General features: G+C 40.4%; 1 protein-coding gene across 1 annotated transcript; it reads left to right on the top strand.

Moving 5' to 3' along the window:
- Positions 1-1,051: 1,051 nt before the first annotated feature.
- Positions 1,052-20,954, top strand: LOC135463181 (uncharacterized). The gene is made up of 5 exons (XM_064740498.1): positions 1,052-1,159; positions 4,365-4,441; positions 16,877-17,068; positions 19,537-19,667; positions 19,891-20,954. Coding segments are annotated over exons 1-5 (492 nt in total). The 5' UTR covers positions 1,052-1,157; the 3' UTR covers positions 19,981-20,954.
- The last annotated feature ends 1,818 nt before the right edge of the window (positions 20,955-22,772 follow it).

Here is a 22,772-nt window from a genome sequence, read left to right as displayed (position 1 = left end):
GCAGTTTCTGATTTATTGCAGCAATCACAACCCCCCCCCCCCCCCATCCACTTCCCCGCCCTCTCCCGTTTGCTGGGGTTATATGAATATTAATTAGCTTCCTGACTCTGTGACACGTACGTCCGTTTTTACATATAGAGTTGTGTTCATGAGCGACAAGTGCACAGAGCTATATATAGACACCAATCTGACAGAGCAGGACTTTACAGAAGTTAAACATATTTATTATTTCTATTAAGGTGAAATGTCAGGCTTTCCTTCACTGATAAAAGTGATATTTCAAAGGCTAAGTTAGATGTTATGCTTTCTTATTACACACCACGACATCATGACCTAAAAAAAGAAATGTTTTATTTTATGACGTTCCGATCTGAGCTCTCATAATAAAGAGAATATTGAACAGTGAAGGTTGAATGTCATAAATATTTCTCTTGTGAAAGGTAGAAATGATAACATATCATTTTCACTTCTCACTCGAAAAATACTTATGATATTTAACCTTCGCTGTGCAATATCCTCTATTTATATAACTTTAATATATCTTGATAGTGAAAGACGTTAAAATTATGATATATTTACCTTAACACGATTGTCGTTAGTTGTTCACTATATTTTAACTTCCGGTGGCCAGATGTAAGCGATTTGGCTTCAGTCCAAGATAGCTTTGTGAAACTCGGTGCTGGCGATTACGGTACACACGGGAAGATTATATTTATTGATTGATTGATTGATTGATTGATTGATTGATTGATTTATTTGCTTGTTGTTTATCCGTACTGAGGACTATTTCACTTACACGACGACAATCAGCATTATGTAGGAAAGAAACCGGGCAGAGTCCAGGGGAAGCACACGATAATTCGAAGGTTTCTGCACGGTGCAGGAAAGAAATCCACGTTTCCGAGCCGTCCGTCAATCACAAACTCATGATCCTTGCTACCGTATGTGTTTCTTTCAGTCCACGTCAGCAGGTGTTTCGGAAATTAACGTCCTACCGAGAAACTGACGGACAGGTAATCGATTTCCATCAAGGTGAGCTTACACAACAACGCCAGAAACAAACAGCGAGCAACTGACAATACAGGCTGACTGATTTTCTGCTCTGACGAACAGCGCTGGCAATCTTTCACTTCAATTAACTGACTCAAACGGACAAAATGTAAGGATTTTTGTACTGGTTGAAAAAGTACGTTTCATCTTTCATCTATTCCCAGGTTTCAATTAGTCATGTGTAGGTAGGATTTTCCTTGACCTTTATCACAATGTTTAATAGATCTGATCAAGTGAGCAGTCTGTACCTATGTGTAGGAGTTATCCGCCTTCAGGCGACTTGGCCAAAATCAGGTCAATCTCTCTTTCTGATATGCATGCATTCAGACAACTTTATCTATAATTTATATTGCGGAGAGGATTTTTTTGGGGGGGGGAATGTCAGTCTGTTTGAAGACTAAGTACTGGACTATGATCTGATATCATCATCATAATTATCATCATTAGCATCATCTTCATCCCATTCATCATCAGCACTTTCGTCATCGTCATCATCTTTTATTTATTTTATTATTTGTTTGATTGAGCGCTGAGTTGAGGGCTTTCCACTCATACCACTGTCGGTGGTCTGGTTTACGGGTAGGGAAAACGGGAGCGTCCGGAGAGTCATCATCTTCATCATAATTATCATCAGTAGCTTCGTCATCTTGGCCACAATCATCAACATGGCCACTATCAAGATGGTCACAATCATCAACATTGACAAATCATCAACATGGTCAAAATCATCAACATGGCCACAATCATCAAAATGGCCACAGTCATCAACATTGACTAATCATCAACATGGCCACAATCGTCAACACTAACGCAATTATCAACATTTTCACAATCATCAACAATGACATAATCATTGACATTGTCACACTCATCAACATGGCCACAATCGTCAACACTAACGCAATTATCAACATTTTCACAATCATCAACAATGACATAATCATTGACATTGTCACACTCATCAACATGGCCACAATCCTCAACATTAACGCAATCATCAACATTGTCACAATCATCAACATTAACGCAATTATCAACATTGTCACAATCATCAACATTGACTAATAATCAACATGGCCACAAACGTCAATATGGCCACAATCGTCAACATTGACACACTCATCAACACTGACTAATCATCAACATGGCCACAATCATCAACATTGACTAATCATCAACATGGCCACAATCGTCAGCATGCCCACAATCGTCAATATTGACACAATAACAATCATCAACGTGGTGACAATCATCAACATTGACACAATTATCGACATTGTCACAATCCTCAACATTGACACAATCATCAACATTGTAACAATCATCAACATGGTAACAATCATCAACATTGACACAAACATTGACATTGTCACAATCATTAACACTGTCACAATCATCAACATTGACACAATTATCGACATTGTCACAATCATCAGAATTGTCACAATCATCGACATTGGCACCTAGCCTTTCAAACGGTACGACACACGAGTTACGGTCTTATAGACAAAGTAGTTGAAGATTGCCCCGCTCCTACTGCTTGTGGGGCCTTGGGGACAATAAACGGTCGACGGCCCTCGCGTGGCCGTGTGCACAGTCTAACGATCGTTGAAAACCACTTGTCTTCCAAGAATGTGCTGTATACATCTGCACCTCACATCATGATGTGAAATAGAAAACATATAATAGATAGATGAATAATGAATCATCGCAATCATTACCATTGTCATCAACGTATTCACCAGCATTGTCATCATTGTTATTGTGATTTTCTGGGTATCACCATCGCCACGAATATTACTGTCGTCGTCATCAATGGGACTAACATCATCATCAGCAGCAGCAGTGTTATCATCATTGCCACCGTCGTTTTTTTTTGATGGGAGAGAGTCATCATCGCCTCTGATATTACTGTCATTGCCATCGTCGTTTGATTTTCTGGAATAGGGTGGCAGGGAGTCACCATCGCCACGAATATTACTGTCGTCGTCATCAATGGAACTAACATCATCATCAGCAGCAGCAGTGTTATCATCATTGCCACCGTTGTTTTTTTTTGATGGGAGAGAGTCATCATCGCCTCTGATATTACTGTCATTGCCATCGTCGTTTGATTTTCTGGAGTAGGGTGGCAGGGAGTCACCATCGCCACGAATATTACTGTCGTCGTCATCAATGGGACTAACATCATCATCAGCAGCAGCAGTGTTATCACCATTGCCACCGTTGTTTTTTTTTTGATGGGAGAGAGTCATCATCGCCTCTGATATTACTGTCATTGCCATCGTCGTTTGATTTTCTGGAATAGGGTGGCAGGGAGTCACCATCGCCACGAATATTACTGTCGTCGTCATCAATGGAACTAACATCATCATCAGCAGCAGCAGTGTTATCATCATTGCCACCGTTGTTTTTTTTTGATGGGAGAGAGTCATCATCGCCTCTGATATTACTGTCATTGCCATCGTCGTTTGTTGATGGCAGGGAGTCAAAATCGCCACCAATATTACTGTCGTCGTCATCAATGTGACCAACATCATCCTCTTCATTGCCGCCGTTGTTTTTTGATGGCAGAGTGTCGCCATCGCCACCAATTTTACATAGCCCGCGGGATCATCCTTGTTGAAGGTTGTTGGAAGACCTCCCCACGTACGACCGGAGAGGAAATCAGCATGAGCGACCGCATTCGTGGGAGGCCCGTGGGTCATTTACCCTTTTAATTACCTGAACAAAACAATATACTAGTATTTTTTCATCATATGTTTTGCTCCATCTGCTTCGGCCGAGGATGTATGTCAGACAATTTGTTCAGTACCCTAGGAATGGCGGTGGTTTACTACGAGGAGAAGCGCTTCAGTGTTCAGCTGGTTAGAGCGTCAACCTCGACGTCGTGAAATCTGGGGCCAAACCTGGGAGGGAGCATACCAAAAAAAAATATCTGCCTCTTGCTGCCTCGCTTGGCTCTCAGCACTGAGAAGTTAGAGCAATAAAACAGGACTGGTTGGCCCGGGTTCAGTATATTGTGACTGTGTAGAATGTAATTGCTGATGTCTTTGGCATGATACTTCAGGAACAGCATGGATTCATTCTGTCACAGAAAGACATGGTATATGTTCACACACCTAATGACTCCTCGTCGTTATATGACTGTAAAAAATGTTCAGTGTGACGTTAAACCCCAATCATATACACATACATAATCTGAGGACTTCGGTTTTCTTCACCCATGAATCTGTTGAGCGTCGTGGAAAGAAAAAAGACTGAAAGGCATTGAAAACACCAGTCTAATGAATAAATATTTGTTTGTTTCACAGGTATACCAGTGAGGTCTTCCTGAGTGTGTTTATCCTTCACGTGACTGCCACGATTACGCTGCTCACAACAACACCAGGTAAATACATGATCGAAATGATACATACGGGAGAAGATAAATGGTGAATTCTTAAATGTACATAATCATCAGTTGTCTTGAATGATTCATGAACACGGTTCTAAAACAGAATCGTAAATAGGGACCAATTTCTCGCCTTCATGGGGATATACTGCAGATTTTTGGTAAAAAAAGTCGCTCATCAAATCAGATTCTTTGTATTTATCCAGAATAGCTCAAATTATTACCTTTCAAGGAAAGTTCAATTTCAAAATTTTATCTAGATTGCTTTACGCGGCTGAAAACAAAAACGTAAATTTGTTCATAATTGTATTGAATAGTGCGTAATGTTTATTTTTAAAAAAATGTTCAGAACTGTAATCCTTACCCTTTCTTTGTTGAAGTGTCATTGAATTATGCATTTACCTTGAACAAAAGAACTTTATAGGTTACTTCCAAAATATTTGTGTTAACTTTATTGAGGTAATCCTCCTTGATTATATGATGTGATGAGGTCATACGTTCGAATCCAGCTCTCGTTTACTCAGTTTCGACTAAAAATTAGAATAGTTTCAGGCACTTGTCAAGGTGCGATGGTGTTTCATCAGCTTTCTTTCATCGTAAACGTAAGGAATATTGAAATGTGCTTTGTAGTATTTATATTTGATTACGACATATGAATGACTGCTAATATATACGTCAGTGTATGCCGTAAAGTGGTGCGCGAGTAGCATGGCAGCGAATGCAGGCAGAAATGCTGTGGGCAATGCTCAGTGCCATTAAATCGAAGATTTTTTTGATTTAAAGCGAAGACTCTATAGTTGGATATCACATTATGGCGGCGAGGATGAACACTGACAACCGGTCCCAGAACTGTGAGTGCTCGATTGTGCCACCCTCCCCTGTACAGCGAGAGGTGTACGTGTGAACTGTCGTTGCCAGCCACGAAAACTAGGCACCCAGAGCTCTATAGTCTAAATCAGCTCACCCTACGCCACAGAAGTTCGCCCGTTTTCCCCAGTTTTGATGTCCACTTAGACGGCAAAGTTGGGCCACGCTGGTCAAAATGGCCGTCGTGCTGTGAACGTCAGCTAATCGCCCTAGACATGGGTAACCCACTAGGTATGCGTGCTTTATTGCTTCATTAGGCTGGTACAGATGTTGATGAAATCTTTGGCACACTTCCTGATACTGGAGAAAGCGATGATTATCACATAGCTTTTTTATCACCAGACTCATATCACACACGTTTAAGACGCCTTGCAAAAACTTGTGACTTCACGGACGTGGATAAGGAAATAGCTTCACAAATCGTCCTGACGTGCACATCTCAGAGGCTACGGCGACTTGCTTTGCGTGAAAACTTGGAGATAAAAAAACCTCTTAGATGCAGGACGCTCCTTTGACGTCAGCCATATGCAAGCCAGTCGTGTGGAAGATGACAACAATCACCAGCCAGCATATGTCGACGCAATTCAACAGGCCGCGTGATGATTCTAACTCGCCGGGTTATTCGCGATGTCGACTTGGTGGCAGGACACAAAACAAACAGTGATCGCAGTCGCGTAACCTCGTTCAAACCGCAGGTAAATCCAGTGTGCAGAACGGACAGTTGACATGTGGTTCCTATGGTTCCTGTGGATATAATCTGTCGCACAAAAAAATCTTGTCTCACGAAAGAAAAAACGTGCAACCACTGTGGGAAATCAAACCACTTTAAACCACTTTAAGACAATCAAACCACAAACAGAATAAACAAGAAATACGTTACGTGCGTGAAGAATCAAGACCAAATCCTGGCAACGATGACGAATATGTTTACTGTGTCTCACCTGTTATCATTGGCCAAGTGATTGAAGGTGACAGTTTGCCCATAAGACAAATGACGCTGAACGAACTCTCTATATCATTTATGATTGAATTTGTCTCATCTGTAAACATAATTGACATGGACACCTATGACGGCATTAAACGTGCCGATCCAAAGCTCAATCTAAACCCCTCGAATACACGCCTGTTTCCATACGGGACAGATTTCTCCCGTCCTGTTATTGGAACCGTACAGGCTGGCATTACCCATAACAACATCACCACAGAGAAATTGTGTGTTTTCAGTAGTAAAACCTGTAATCTGTTGAGCTATCACACAGCACAGAAACTCAAAATGTTGTACATTCGATCGAGCGTGAGCACCATCTCAGCAAACCAGTCACATGACTCCAAGTCATGGAGACAAGCGATTATGGAACATTTTTCCAATTTCTTTAAGAGTATCGAAAAAATCAAGGGACAAGTGCATCTTCACGTTGACCATTCAGTTCGCACGAAACAGCACCCGCAGTGCCGCATACATTTCCGTGTCCATAAAGACGTCGAGGTTGAGCTACAGAGGTTAGAATGTCTCGAGATTACTGAAAAGGTCTAAGGGCCAACTACATGGGTCAGCCCTGTGGTCGTCGCTCCGAAGAAATCGGGAGGAGTTCGTGTCTGCGTAGATACTAAGGAGGCGAATAAACTGATTATACGCAAAAAGCATCCAGTGCCTCCAAGCACTCCGCAACACCAGCTAGAACTTGATGTCGCAACATAACAAATGTTTGGCGTTAATGCAGCATCCCAAATCTTCGAAAACGAAATCGCAAAGCTGATACGTGACCTGTCGGGTTGTATGAGTTTGTCAAACGACATCCAGGTGCATGGCAGAAACAAAGACAAACACGACAAAAATCTTTAAGCCGTGCTGCAGAGACTGCACGAAAACAGTGTTAACTGAGTTCTACGGACATATTTTTGACGCTAACTGTATCTCACTCAACCCTCGTAAGATTGGCGCAATCACAAGCCGGTCGGCCCCAAAGAACGTGAGTGACCTAAAGTCCCCTCTCGGTATGGCTTAATACGTATACCTGTTTGTGCCTGTTTGGACCTGACTTTACTATCATGACGGACCACAAACCTTTGCTAGAGATCTTTCAAAGTCAAAAACTGACCTCTGCTCGTCTCGAACGCTGGCGTCTACGCCTCACGCCGTACAAATGCAAACTTGTTTCCGACGGGGATGAAACTTCACCAGCGACTGAGAGTGTTGCTGAAGCCTACGTCAACTATGTTGTTCCCTGAAAGCCTTGACACTCGATGAGGTCAGATAGAACATACAGAATTACCCTCAGATGCAGAAATATGCACTCTATTTTCAGTGGTGATTGGACAGGTTCAGAACGAGCTGACCGTGAGCGACAGAATCATCGTTCGCGGTAATCGAATCGTGATTCCCCAGCCCCTGAGAGCGAAAGCCATAGACCTTGCCCACATTGGTCACCAAGGGATTGCAAAAACCAAACAACTGCTTAGACAGAAAGTCTGGTTTCCAGGTATTGATAGGTTAACTGAACGATGTATCCGATCGTCCTTTCCCTGTCAGCTTCCATGAGCCGTCCGATAACGCGTGAGCCACTATGCACGACAAAACTTCCATGTACACCACGGGAGGAAGCAGCTGTCGATCTCACAGTACCGTTTCCATCTGGCAAATACATACTTCTTGTTGTCGACGAGTACAGCAGCTTCCCAGAAATAGAGGTCGTGACTTCCATGTCATCCAGAGTAGTGATTCCGAAACTGGCAGGGTTCGCACGGCTGGGTATTCCACAGAAAGTCAAATCCGATAAGGGACCGTCTTTCAATAGCCAAGGCTTTAAGACTTTGTAGCAAACCTTGGTTTCAAGCACCGGCACGTTACCCCTCTCTGACCCGGAGCCAACGGTGAGGCAGAACGTTTTATTGCAACATTGAACAAAAACATGAGAACTTCTTCAGTTTAACACCGGAATCGGAAACAGGATTCGTTCAAATTTCTTAGACATTACCGTACTACACCACATTTCTCTACCCATGTTTCGCCATTCGAAGCACTGAGTGGACGTCAGATGAACAATGTCTTCCCGCAGCTGCCGACCGCTTAGGACAGTCATAACAGAATTGCTGAGCGCAACACCCTCATACAGCGTCCGCTTCGGGAGCAGTAGATCCAGGATCAATCCTGGGTCAAGTCACACCTAAGACTTTAAAAGAGGAAGTTGTAACTTCCTTACTTGGCGTTCAGCATGAAGGGGATAAAGCAACGACTGGTTGACCCGTATCAGTATAATGGCTCGGGCGGGGCTGCTTACTTGCCTTCGGTAAGTCGACTCAGTGAAGCAGCACTAGATCAAAGAGCGGTGGAAATCCGTCCTGCGACAAGGAGGCACATTACATACACCCTAAGGATTCCTTCACGTCATATGACTGAAAAATTGTTGAGAACGACGTTAAACATCAAACATTCACTCACTTACTCAGTAAGCAGAAGGCGAAATCATACTCCGACGATAGACACAACGCGAAACCAAACGATCTGTCTGTAGGTTACACCTTAATTGTGTGACAATGGAAAAGATATAAACCTTCTACTCCATTCGATCACCGTCCATACAGAATCACGAGCTTGCAGGGCAACATGTTTGCTGAGTCGTTGTGGTCAAAAGGCCATCACTCGTAGTGCATTGCACTTCAAACCAGTCATAGCAGAAGTTAATCCTACATTCGAAGACTAGGAGGATGAAGATTGTGATCTGGGTACCCTCTACACCACAACCCCCTCCCCCACGGCTGACAACTGCTCTTGGATCACCAACACAGCTGTCAACTTGTCGCCCCACGCATCTTTGTCCATGCCTGAAACCTCCAGGTGAACATCGGAGATCAACACGGAAACCCCCAGTTCGTTTCAAAGACTTTTTTCTATAGACACCCACTGTAGTGACATTATGTACAAGGTTTTAGTTTAGGCAGTCTGTGTTAAAGAAAAAAAAAAGCAAGAAGGACGTACAGTCACGTACCGTCGATTTTGATTAACATGTAATCACGTAAAGTTACTTTTCCAAGTTTGATGCTGAAAACCCCTTGTTTGACAGTTGTGTTCTTAAACGCTCCATTCCGAAGAAGGGATAGGTGTAGTGTTTATCTTTGATTACTCCATATGAACGAGTGCTAATATAAATACTGTAAATAGTGAATGCAGGCAAAGATATTGTAAGCAGTGCTCAGTGTCGTTAAATTGAAGTCTTTCTGACTAAAAGCGAAGTCTCTACAGTTGGATGTCACATTCTTGAAAAAATCATAAACCACAATAAACCAAATATATAATATCACTGCACAGCAGGATAGCCTGGTGTTTTATTTTGTGACTGGTCAGAGTGGAAGTTACAGGTGTCGTGTGGGTATTTTGTGATTGGTCAGAATGCATTGACAGATGTGGTGTCGGGATTTTGTGACTGGTCAGAATGGCATGACCTATCTGGCATGGGTATTTTGTGACTGATCAACATGATATGACAAGTGTGGTGTCGATATTGTGTGACTGGTTAGAATGACATGACAGAGATGGTGTCGGTATAGTATGACTGGTTAGAATGCCATGCTAAATATAGTGTCGGTATTTTATTATACAAATTGTTCCCTCAGTAGATACGTGCCCTAAAGAGCCCGTGCAATTGCCCTTGCATGTGTATCAATAGCCTTGCATGTGTATCAATTGCCCTTGCATGTGTATCAATAGCCTCTATTATAAATTTACTGGCTCTCCTAATTATCCTTTCCCCAATTCTGATTTCAAGTACATGTATATCGGTACAGTTTTGCGCTGTGTTCATATGCTCTACGACTATTTTTCGTAGTGTATAGATAGAACCGAATTTGTGTATTCATCATTGTAAATAGCGATGACATTAACCAATTGGTGCCTGATCACGGTTCTGATAAGGTAAACACTAAACTTATAATAACACATTGCTATCTGGAAGGCTAACTGTAAATATTTCCTTACTCTTACAATCCTCATCTTTATATGCTATATAAATGTTCCTGATAACTATACCAATTACCATTCCTCGATACTACCTGTACAGGTGGTCAGTCATGTTATATTGTTTGGTACGTCATATAATTAATTTAACACCACATTTACTTACAAGTACATGTGGAATATCTGTATCTTATATTAATTATCGATATAGATTAGAAATTACTCAACTCGTGAAATTAGGTCCAGTAAATACTTATAAACTCATGATATTCCCTACCATGGTTGGTGGAGTTTCCGAGCATGTGCTTCCTTTATACCTGTCCTTATATATATCATGGGTGACTTGAATCAGTATAGGGTGGCAATTGGAGCTTGGAATAATTTTTTACATTATAAAAAAAAATCGGATGTTAAGTAAGTTAGTGAAGTTTTACGAACATCTTTGCTGTGCAATTATAGCACAGAGTTCATGTCTCGGTCTTTGTATTATTGCTATTCTTTCTACGCTCTGTAATCAACATAACTTTTTAACTATACATATCACTTTATTACTTAGATGTGGAGACATACATGTAAATCCAGGGCCGTCATATCAGAATAATTTAAAAATTTGTCACTTTAATGCTCGTAGTTTACTTGCTCAAAGTAACCATTGTTCTGTATATTGTACCTTAAATATTCTGGTAAATGGTAAACCAAGAGCATATAATAGATACATATGGGATTTTAAATGTGCTGACTTAAATGCAGCTTCAGTCAATTATCTCTACCGCTCCCTGGGCAGCCGTGTGTGACATATTCGATGATATGGATGATAAACTGTATGTTTGGAACAATCTTTTTTTATCTCGTTGTGCTGAAACAATACCAAATAAGCAAGTAACAATACGACCGAGGGATAAACCATGGATGACAAATGATATTCGTTATAAATTACGAATAAGAAATAGATGTTTTAAAAAATTTAAGAGGACTGTCAGGGGAAGACAGATTTCGATTTTATATACTTAGGCGTGAAGCTAACACAAGTAAGAGAAAAGCAATATTAAGATATGGTGAAAAACTAAAGTGAAAACTGTCTAATCCCAATTTAGATACCAGCAAGTCTTATTGGTCTATAATGAAATCTCTGCTGGGTTCAAAAGCGAAACCACCTGTCCCTACTTTAATCGTTAACGATTAAAATGTATCAAGTGATACTGAGAAAGCTAATGAGTTCGTTAGATTTTTTGCAAGCCATTCATCTCTTCCGTCAGTAATACCAGTTTTACCTCCATTCACCTATTATACTGCTGCACGCCTTAAATGTATACAAACAAGTGAAAGGGAAGTAGCTGATTTTCTGTCCAAACTAAATATTAGGAAAGCTTCTGGTGCTGATGGAATTAGTAATTTCATGCTCAAAAATACAGCGGAAAATATAGCACCTTACCTCACCAAACTATTTAATTTCTCACTTCGGTCAGGAGTCTTTCCATCAGCTTGGAAACTATCTAGAGTATGCCCTGTCTTTAAAAAGGGAGACAGACATGATATGTCAAGTTACAGACTAGTTTCTCTATAGCCCTCTCTCCCTAAAGTCTTAGAAAAAGTAGTATATAAGCACTTGTATGAATATTGTATTAACCGTAACCTTCTGATATCGAATAATTCTGGATTTAAACATGGCGACTCGACAATATGTCAGTTAGCTAAAATTGTACACGATGTATACAGAAGTCTGGATAACGGTAATGATACGTGTTTAGTTTTCCTAGATGTAAGCAAGGCTTTTGGTAAAGTCTGGCATGAGGGTCTTTTGTTTAAATTTAGACAGTTGGGTGTTGGGAACCCATTACTGACATGGATTAAGAATTATTTATCTAATAGAAAAATTAAAGTTTGTTTTAACGGAGCAGATTCAGACATATATTCTATTCAAAGCGGAGTTCCACAAGGCTCCGTTCTAGGGCCGCTTCTTTTCCTAATTTTTGTAAATGACATAAATGTGAACATTGAATGTAATATCAGTATTTTTGCTGATGATACATCTTTTGTCCGAAGAGATGACTGAGTTTATTACATCTGAAAATAAAATAAATCGAGATCTAGGTGGCTTGTCTCAATGGGCCAAACAGTGTTTGATAACATTCAATGCACAGAAAACTGTATACTTACTTGTTTCCTTAAAAAAGAACCCGATGAACCCAAAACTGTATTTAGATGGTATTGAAGTGAAGAGCGTTCAGTACCATAAACACCTTGGTATCATTCTACAGCACGATGGTAAATGGGACGAACATATAAGATCACTCGTAAAAAAAATGTAATAAGAAATTAGATATTATAAATAGAGTGGAGAGGATATTAACAAGGAAGTGTTTAATAACTTTATACAATAGCCTCATCAGATCTACAATAGAGTATGGCGACATATTATACGATAACTGTAGTATTGCGCTTTCCCAAAAACTGGAAAATGTTCAACGGCGCGCGGCTTTGCTTTGTACAAGTGGAATGCGTCGTACATCAGATAAAGCTCTGCTGAGTGAACTCAATTGGACACCACTATATGTTCGGCGTAGACAACATAGGATTCTGCTATTTTTAAAATTGTAAATGGACTTTCCCCGCCTTACCTACAGTCCCTATTATCGAGACGATCAACAGAGTATAATACATGTAACTTAAGGTATAATGAAAATTTACGTATATTTAGATGCCGCCTCAGAATATATAAATCCTCCTTCTTCCCGAAAACAACTAAGGACTGGAATAACTTACCTAAACATATTCGCCATTCTTCAATGAAAGAACTTCGAAAATTTCTATCTCCATCAATTATCACTACGTCTAGTGATTTAATATCGTTATATAATGACTTTAGCAACTTTTCTTCTGTCCAGCACTGCAGAATGAGAATGGGACTCAGTGCTCTTCGGGCAGACCTTTTTAAGTATGATATTATCGAAGATACAACTTGCCATTACTGTAATGATACATGTGAAGATACCTTTCATTATCTTTTTATTTGCTCTCAATTTGCCACCCATAGGAAGCACATGCTACATACTCTCACACAAATTATTTCACCCGGTGTAAATTATTCTGTTTTTATTCCACAATGTTCACGATATATATGTGATATACTTTTGTTTGGCTCTAAAGATTTAAATTACGAAGATAATAAACTTGTTTTTCAATGTGTGCATAAATTTATCAATGATACAGAAAGATTTTATGACCATGGTAATGGTAATAACGATATTAACATTGTAAATAATAATTAATTTATTTCAACTTATACCTGAAATATGTATTCTCATATTTATACATATGTACTTCGTTAGTTATTATGTTAATAATTGTTGCTTTGAGGAGATCTCCGTAGTAGCCAGTAGGCTGTGAGAAATCCTCGTTAAATAAATAAAGAATTAAATTAAATTAAATTACATGTGGTGTCGATATTTTGCAACTCTTTAGAATGACATGACAGATGTGGTGTCGGTATTTTATGATTGGTCAGAATGGCATGACAGTTGTGGTGTATTTTATTAACTCGTCGAAACGACATGACACGCATGGTGTTGTTACGTGTACTTTTTGACTGATCGGAACAGCATGACATATGTGGTGTTGATATTTTGTGACTAATCGAAAACAGCAAGTGTCGTGTCGTTTTTTGTAAGTGACTGGATCGGCTTGACACGCAGGTCTCCAGTGTCTTCGACATTCTGTTTTAATGAGATGGTCGTTAGCGCAGTCATTCTGCCGTAACATGAGACGTCATTTTGACACGACCCAGATCATGGTGAAGAAGACAAAGTAAACAAACATAGAACACAACACAACCTGTTTCTGTCAAACTCGATGATAGGTTAGTCACCTTCCCACGCGACTAATCTCCTTTCACACCGTGTGCGTATGTCTCATGATCTTCCCGGTCACCCGTGATAACGACTTAGACCAATCAATACTAGCGTTACCTCCAAAAGTCACGCGCAACAAAAACACGGGTCGATTTCAACCACACTATTAGCTCTACAGCTGGCCTTTGGTACATATGGGTAATGTTAAGGAGCTGTAAATATTACGTCTGAGATTCACTGACACCCATTTGTGGTTTGTGGTAAACACAAGCTGGGCAAAATGTCTCTTGTTGTGCAGTGCACATCCCCCTTGCTTAACCAAGAATCATTTATGGCTTGTCATAAAACAACAACCGCACAAATTTTCTTGTGCTGTCTAGTGCAAATCCCCCTGGCTTCACTAAGACCCATTTGTGGCTTACCTTAAAATACAAGTTGGACAAACTGTTGCTTACTGTCCAGTGCAAACCCTTCTGGCTTCACTGACCCATTTGTGGCTTGTCGTAAACACACTCCAGACAAATTGTCGTTTGCTATGCAGCTCACATTATCCTGGCTACAGATTTGTTAAATTATTCGAAAGCAGCTGAGGCTTTTCAACAGGTGACAGAAGGGGCTGTTATTTCCCTTGTGGTGGTGCTCGACATTTCCATCCGTATTAGCCAAGCGTTCTACAGATTAAGGCTTGATACTGTGACCACGTGCAATTGTGCCATAAACCAGAGTGGAGAGTTATTGTGATCGTCCTGCGGAACACAAACACTCCCTACCGTCAGCCCTTTTAACTGGGTGCCTTGACACAAGTGACATATCCTACATAATCCATGATCTTTATGAATGATGTACGCTAATTCCATCCCACCGATATGACCTGTAATTTTGTGTACCACGAAATTTTGCCAGTGATTTATATGTAATTCTCCATGGATGGTGACACTCCTGCTTCGTCCATCATTATAACTGATCGCCATAGCAGAAGTGAAAAATGACAGAATATAAGGCGAAAGTAAACAAATAGTAATAAATTATATAACTGGAATATTTTCTTACGCTTAAAGCGTAAATAAGAGTTTATTTACGCAAGTGATAGAGCATGACGATAAATGTCCCTGTCATTTTCCCAATGTTTGAACATCTGTATTTAACCCGATGTGATCATTTGTCTGACTAAAAACAATTAATACTAGTATATCCATTTTAAACAGGACTTTGACCAATGAGGTTGAGTGTTCAAGTCCATTAAGGGAGAAGATTTTAGGTGGGGGTAGGGGGGTAGGGGTGAATTCAAGTCCCTGGAAAAGGACTGTGGTTATTTCCGTCGTTACGTGAAATTGAAATATTCTTGGTGTGGACCATAAAATACAAACAAGAAATTCCAAAAGTCATCTTTATTTGAAAACGCACGTCAGTGACGCATATAAATCGACTCCGTCTAATCCTACAATGTATACAATTTACAAATATCATTGCCAAATAATATTTTCATAATCATCTGTTGAACTGTGTTTCCACAGACATGCGATGGCATGTCTGACATTTTGAGATTATTTGTCAGTTAATTCTTGAAGATGATCTATTGCTGGCGTGAAAATACTGAAACGAATGCGTCAAGTAATCGCACGAAGTAACTCAATTCCATGTTCGTGGAAACACACCCTAACACGGCACCACTGTGACAATGTCAGTGCAAGAGGACTTACCATCACCTATGGTGTTAATGGTAAGTCCTCTTGCACTTTGGTATTAACATTTACAAAGAACAAAGATAATTTCTGTGAAGCCCTATTAACATTTAAAACAGCTTAGTCCCAGGATATAGTGTAAATACTTCTGGAACGCGTCCTTTTGAGCTTTTCGATCTTCTCTTCCATTTGTATTTAAACAAATATACTTCTACACTGAGAATGCATACATTATTTTAGCGGTGGAGAGCGTAGGTCATGATAAAACATGAAAAATTGTTAAACATATATTATAATGTATTTTATACCTACAGTTTCATTCTGTGTGGCCGTGTTCTGGCATTTAAAACACCTTGAGTTCTAATCTTATTTATTTATCGATGTATTTATTTACTTATTTGATTGGTGTTTTACGCCGTTTTCAAGAATATTTCACTCATTCCCCGGCGGCCAGCATTATGGTGGGTGGAAACCGGGCAGAGCCCGGGAGAAAACCACGACCATCGGCAGGTTGCTGACAGACCTTCCCACGTACAGCCTGGGGCCTCCGTGGCTCAGTCGGTTAGCGCGCTAGCGCAGCGAAATGACCCAGAAGCCTCTCACCAATGCGCTGTGAGTTCAAGCCCAGCTCATGCTGGCTTCCTCTCTGGCCGTAAGTGGGAAGGTCTGCCAGCTACCTGCGGATGGTCGTGGGTTTCCCCCGGGCTCTGCCCGGTTTCCTCCCACCATAATGCTGGCCGCCGTCGTATAAGTGAAATACTCTTGAGTACGGCGTAAAACACCAATCAAATAAATAAATAAATAAATACCAGAGTGGAAGCCTGCATGAGCTGGACTTGAGCTCACAGCGACCGCATTGTGAGAGGCTTCTGGGTCATTACGGTGCGCTAGCGCTCTAACCAACTGAATCACGGAGGCCCCTTCAGTTTTATTCTAACTTAACACGTGAATGTTTAAAGCTACATGTAGCAGTATGTTATTTGCAATTTGTTAGACGTCATTGGCCAAGAACTGCTCAAAATAGAGCCTTGTCATCACACTGTACAACCAGTTCCTCTCCTACATTCCGGTCTATATCTTCTAGTTTCAGCCGGCACTCTTCCCCGGTCCGCCATCGGCGAATGCCCACGCGGTTACGTCATGAACGCCCTGGTCGGCTGTGAGGGTCTAGAAGGGATGACATGTAGCCGAGACCAGGACTGTCCCATGATCTCTCGGTGCTGTTTTAACGGCTGCCAGATGACGTGCCTTTCCCTTATGACCCTCGTCCAAACATGTAAGCCGTTATGTATTCATTCATGACTGCATGAATTGTTTGAAATCTTTCTATTTGCTTTTAAACACACTTCATTAAATTATTTGAAAGACAGTCAGAGGTAAATTTATGCAGATATATTTACCTCCACCAATCAAACAATCCGTGTGGTAGGCAGCGCATATTTCGTGTGTGTGTGTTTGAAACCATATTGAAGTTCAGCTTCAATACCAGGTTTAAGTCCAGTTAGTCATCGTACATGCTGGTCGTTCATGCTTGTTGTGGGTGGGTGGAGGGGGGGGGGGGAATAATCGTGGGGATGGAGTGGAGGTAAGGGCTCTATGCGTGAAAACAGACATTCATATGACTGAAAAATTGTTGAGTACGACGTTAAACCCCAAGCACTCACTCACTACAAAGAGAAAGAGTCAACAGTTTTCAATGATGTTAGAAAAACGCAAGGTGTGTTCTAGTTGGCTGAGTGAAATCAGTATTCAAATCTTGCTAAAATCAGTTGTCGACAAAAAAATATGTGTCTCAGTTACGCTTTATTTATTTGATTGGTGTTTTACGCCGTATTCAAGAATATTTCACTTATACGACGGCAGCCAGCATTTTGATGGGATGAAACCGGACAGAGCCCGGGGGAAACACACGACCATGTGCAGGTTGCTCTCAGACCTTCCCACTTACAGCCGGAGAGGAAGTCAGCATGGTCTGGACTTGAACTCACAGCGACCGTATTGGTGGGAGGCTTCTGGGTCATTACGCTGCGCTAGCGAGCTAACCAACTGAGCCACGGAAGCCCCCACTTGTGCTTTGATCGCAGTTAGATCGCCACTTTGGAAATAAAAATACAGTTGGGCTTTGATCGCAACTACATTTTTATTTCCAAAGTGGCGATCTAATTCAATACGATGAGTAGATTGCCCCTAGCCCCGGGTTAAACGGGATTAGAGTCAATCATGAACCAGAGTGCCAGAGAATTATATGGCATTGCAACATTAGACAGACGGCTACAAGACCTTCTCTGCTTCGTGAATATCCAATTCCGCTTAACCGAAGCTAGGTGCTGTATATCCAACGTACTGAATTAAATCGGCACGTTGGATATATGAACTGCTTCTCTTTACATAATTCCGTCCTAATTTGGCACGTTGTATTATACTCTCTTAGTTCATATGCAACAATGAGGGACACCTTAGTTCTCCTTTCTGCCACGCGGGGTGGCTACTCCATTGAACAAAAGCTCATTAACGTGCCTGGAAGCACATGATTCAGTGATCTCCTATCAAAACAAAAGCTGTGTGCTAGCGCCCCCGTCGCAGTGGGGCGTCTGAGTTTAAAGTAAGGAGAGTGTGGCTTATTACACGCGTCGGGTCTTCCGTACTATTAACAACACGTATTGTTAAATGTTGATAAATAATACCGCGGAGCTACAAGGATAATGTGCATGTACACTGCTGTCTTACAAAATTCATTTACGTCTAGTCATAACACCTTCCTGTATACTGTATTACATCCTATACTTATTCTACATTCACGGGAAACGACGTCCATCGAAGTAAAGTTTTATTCTGATTTTGTGGACTGCTGATATCTTTTTTATGGATTTGTTTATATCTCTGTTTGGCCTTATAAAGGCAAAGATTTAAGTAAAATGTACAGTTTTTACACAGGTCCATATGTAGTGTCTCTGCTGATGTCTCGACCAAACTATATTAATGTTTGACATCAACAAGAATATACAGGAATATATTCGTGGAAAGTATGTTTCAGTGAATTAAATTTGTAATTACGTCTTGCTTTAAAAATTCTTCAAAGTTAAATTATAGTGTGCACGAGATGTTGTAGTAAATTCAACGTTGTGAAGGTACGTTGTAGGGCACGAATTAGTGAATTGATTATATGCTTCGAAACACGTCTGACGTCATTCTGACGTATATATATATGGTGGGTATTTGGGTCCCTGGTGGTGTCAGATTTGGAGTGAGTGAGTGAGTGCTTGGGGTTTAACGTCGTACTCAACAATTTTTCAGTCATATGACGACGAAGGAATCCTTAGGGTGCATGTACGTGCAATGTGCCTCCTAGTTGCAGGACGGATTTCCACCGCTCTTTTATTTAGTGCTGCTTCACTGAGACGACTAACCGAAATCAAGTAAGCCGTCCCGCCCGAGCCAATACACTGATACGGGTCAACCAGTTGGTTGCACTATCCCCTTCATGCTGAACGCGAAACGAGGAAGTTACAACTTCCGCTTTTAAAGTCTTAGGTGTGACTGGATCAAGGATTGATCCTGGATCTACCGGTCCCGAAGCGGTGTCAGATTGGAAATATACCAGTCCTTGTCTGTATGCTAGCGAATACACTGACAAATCGGTACGCCGTACTTTACTGACACGGCGACGTTAATTCATTAATTTACGCCATGCTGACGTCACTCTGACACACGTAATTATACGTAACCAGTTTTATCTGTATTCAGACTGCGTAGAAGATGGAGAGAAATACCACCCAGGAGAGCTGTTTAAAAGCGGATGTTCCATGTGCGCATGCGGCAAGAATGGCAAGAAAACCGGATGTAAGAGAATGCCAAACTGTGGTCAGCCTAACATGGTGAGTCTGAAAATACTCTCTTGTATGTTGGTAGATCCATGTATTAGTTTATTTATTGGCTTAGGACATATGTAATCATGATTTATTTCGCTTACGTGATAACAGTCGGGATTATGGGCAGAAGAAACCAGACGGCGCATGAAAAAAGGCAGTTCCGTTTGCAACAACAAAAAAAAACATTCTACAATAACTGTAGAACTACCTGTTGTTTTTTTTATTACAGATTTTGTTGCCTGACGGGCCGATAGAAAGCGATGACGTTATCATGGCGCCACTGACTGCTAACCCCTGGCTTGAACTGCCCGGGTGGTAAGGGGAAACAACTCAGCTCATGAATTGGAGATACGTGTACATGCATGTGCTTGGTGGAAATTGGGAGATTGCATCAAATTATGACTTAATGGACAATTACTTAAGACAAAAATTATTTTATCAGCCTAATCTAATATTGATACTTTTTATTGATCTCTCTGTTTTGATTAAACTGATGAACTCTTATATTACTAGATCTTTCGATACCTAAATGGAGTGGACATGAAATAAAACCAACGATCAGAATGAAACCAAAGATCATCAGTGACAATATTTTCAAAAAACTGAATCATTCTGTGTCTTAAATCTTGGAATACAATCACCAAAACTATTAACGATTATTGATATAAGCGTCATGTCCGACATTCGTGTACCACTCGTGGTCCATATAGGGCGTTCCAAGTCGATAATCGCAAGATCCATTTCCAAAACAACGTTTAACACTAGCTCCCAAATACAAAGGTTTGTAAGAAATTATACAAATAAGAAATAAAGCCGGTAACACAAAAGAGAGAAGCAGTCATCAGTTTTCAATGATGCCAGACAGACAGTTGATATTCCAGGCATGAATTCCATTTTAAAGTTTAAATTCGTAGCCCATAAATGAGATCCAGGTCAAATTACAATTACACAAGGTATTTCAGTCGCGCTTTAATTGCAACTGTTTATAAAGGCATGATGACTGAGCTGTAATTTCTTCTCGAGTGCTATCATTTAAATGTAGTTAATTTGTCTTAAAATGAAACAGTTTATCGATACAGCTATGTCATTTATTTCTGTTATTTATTATCGCAGTTATTAATTGATGTACACTTAAATACTTCAGACGTATTTTAAAATCAGACATTTGTAGATATCAATATAACTGCAGTAATAGCAGATATCCAAAAATGGATTCTTGTCATCGACAAATTAATAAACATTTTGATATAACTGAAAGGTGTGTATATATATAATGGTCGATGTCTGTAACTAATTTATCCCCATAAAGAATTCTGAATGGAATAAAGTTTAATTTAAACCTCCCTAGCTGGAAAGTATACAAACTGTTGTATGTTTTTAATCGGTTCGATGTTAAACAAATTGGGCTGTGTATTTATTTATTTGATTGTTGTTTAATGATACTAGTGTGCAAGAACCTTTACTTGTACAATGGTAGTCAGAATTTTCAGTGGCGGTTATGGGAGTCCCTAGGGTTAACTAACAACCTTTGGCAAGTTACTGACGAACTTACCCGCGTGAGATGTACAGACATGCACAACCCACTGGAAGAAATCGTTAATCTAAGTAAAAAGATCGCAGGAAAAAAGGCATTGCGCCATAAATTCCTTAACTATGTAGAAAACGCGTCCAAAGATAAATACTCCAAGATAAAATACACAACCATGCAAAATGTCTAAATTTTTGCCAATTATTATGGAATGAATTATCTCATTTTAAAACGCATTCAATATTTCATGACAAGATTTTTTCGGCTAAAAAAGAAATTATGGTAAGTTACAGACGGAATTTTCTGCTAAACTTCGATCCTGCTCATAAACCTTAACTCAGACATTATCATTTCTCTGAGCATGTGCCTATTAGATAGATAAATCTCATTGGCCATCGGATATCCGAGTTATGCTTCGTATTACTGTCTATTGTTAAAGAATTACCGATAAATGACGTCACAAAAGCAGAATATCATTCTTCAAAACGATCTCAGGCTGTACTGATTGTAACTGCCATGACAACACATGTTAGAAACGTACATGTTGCCATGGGTAATACCTGAACCAAAAAATAAAAATAAATATGTTGCCGTATAATTGTAGAGGTAGAATATAGAGAGTAAGACCAGAACGACGACGTCAGTGTGATAACTGACAAACTTTCACGCGTAACCAGTGAAATACGGCTATAACACAGAGAGTAAAAACCAGAACAACGACGACAGTGTAATAGCTAGCAAATGGTCACACGTAATCAAAGACATACGGTCTCTTGTCAATTTGCATCAGTTTTGATTATGTTCTACCAGTTTGTGTAAAATTTTAAATGGAAGCAATGTGATAATAGACTTTTAAATTTTAGTGTAAGTTAATTAATTTTTAAAGAACATTGCTCTATTTTTTATCAGATTTTTTTGTATGATATGAGCGACTTACACCATAGACAGTGAAACGAGGCCGCAGTGATGACAGCATGATAAAGTTGGCAAATGGTCACACGTAACCGGTTAAATCCGGTCTCTTGTCAATTTACCTAGCTCATTCAGAGTTTCATTCCGAATATATATGCTTATAGAAGTAGCACTGTACTCACCCCCCCACCAGTTAGGACGTAATTGCAATGGTAAATGTGAACAAATTACATGCGACTTAATTTAGTTGCCTGTGGCGAAGGTTATTACACTGTCGTCACTGCTTTGATCTCACTGTCTGTGCTGTAGCCTTTCATTTATTTATTTGATTGGTGTTTTACGCCGTACTACAGAATATTTTACTTATATTGAAGGCCAGCATTATGGTGGGAGGAAACCGGGCAGAACCCGGGGGAAACACACGACCTTCCATAGGCTGCAGGCAGATCTTCCCACTTACGGCCGTCGAGGAAGCCAGCATGAGCTGGTCTTGAACTCACAGCAACCGTTCTGGTGAGAGGCTTCTGCATGGGTCATCGCACTGCGCTAGCGCGCTAACCACCTCGACCATGGAGGCCCCCTGTAGTCTTATAGTATATCATTTGAATTCCAAGTCGAAATTTGGAACTTTTTTATGTGGGGTACCTACGCTCTCAAGACGTTCAAATAGT

This window comes from Liolophura sinensis, chromosome 2, assembly GCF_032854445.1.
Source record: "Liolophura sinensis isolate JHLJ2023 chromosome 2, CUHK_Ljap_v2, whole genome shotgun sequence".
NCBI classification, from domain to species: domain Eukaryota; kingdom Metazoa; phylum Mollusca; class Polyplacophora; order Chitonida; family Chitonidae; genus Liolophura; species Liolophura sinensis.
This window is presented reverse-complemented; position numbering and strand designations above follow the sequence as displayed.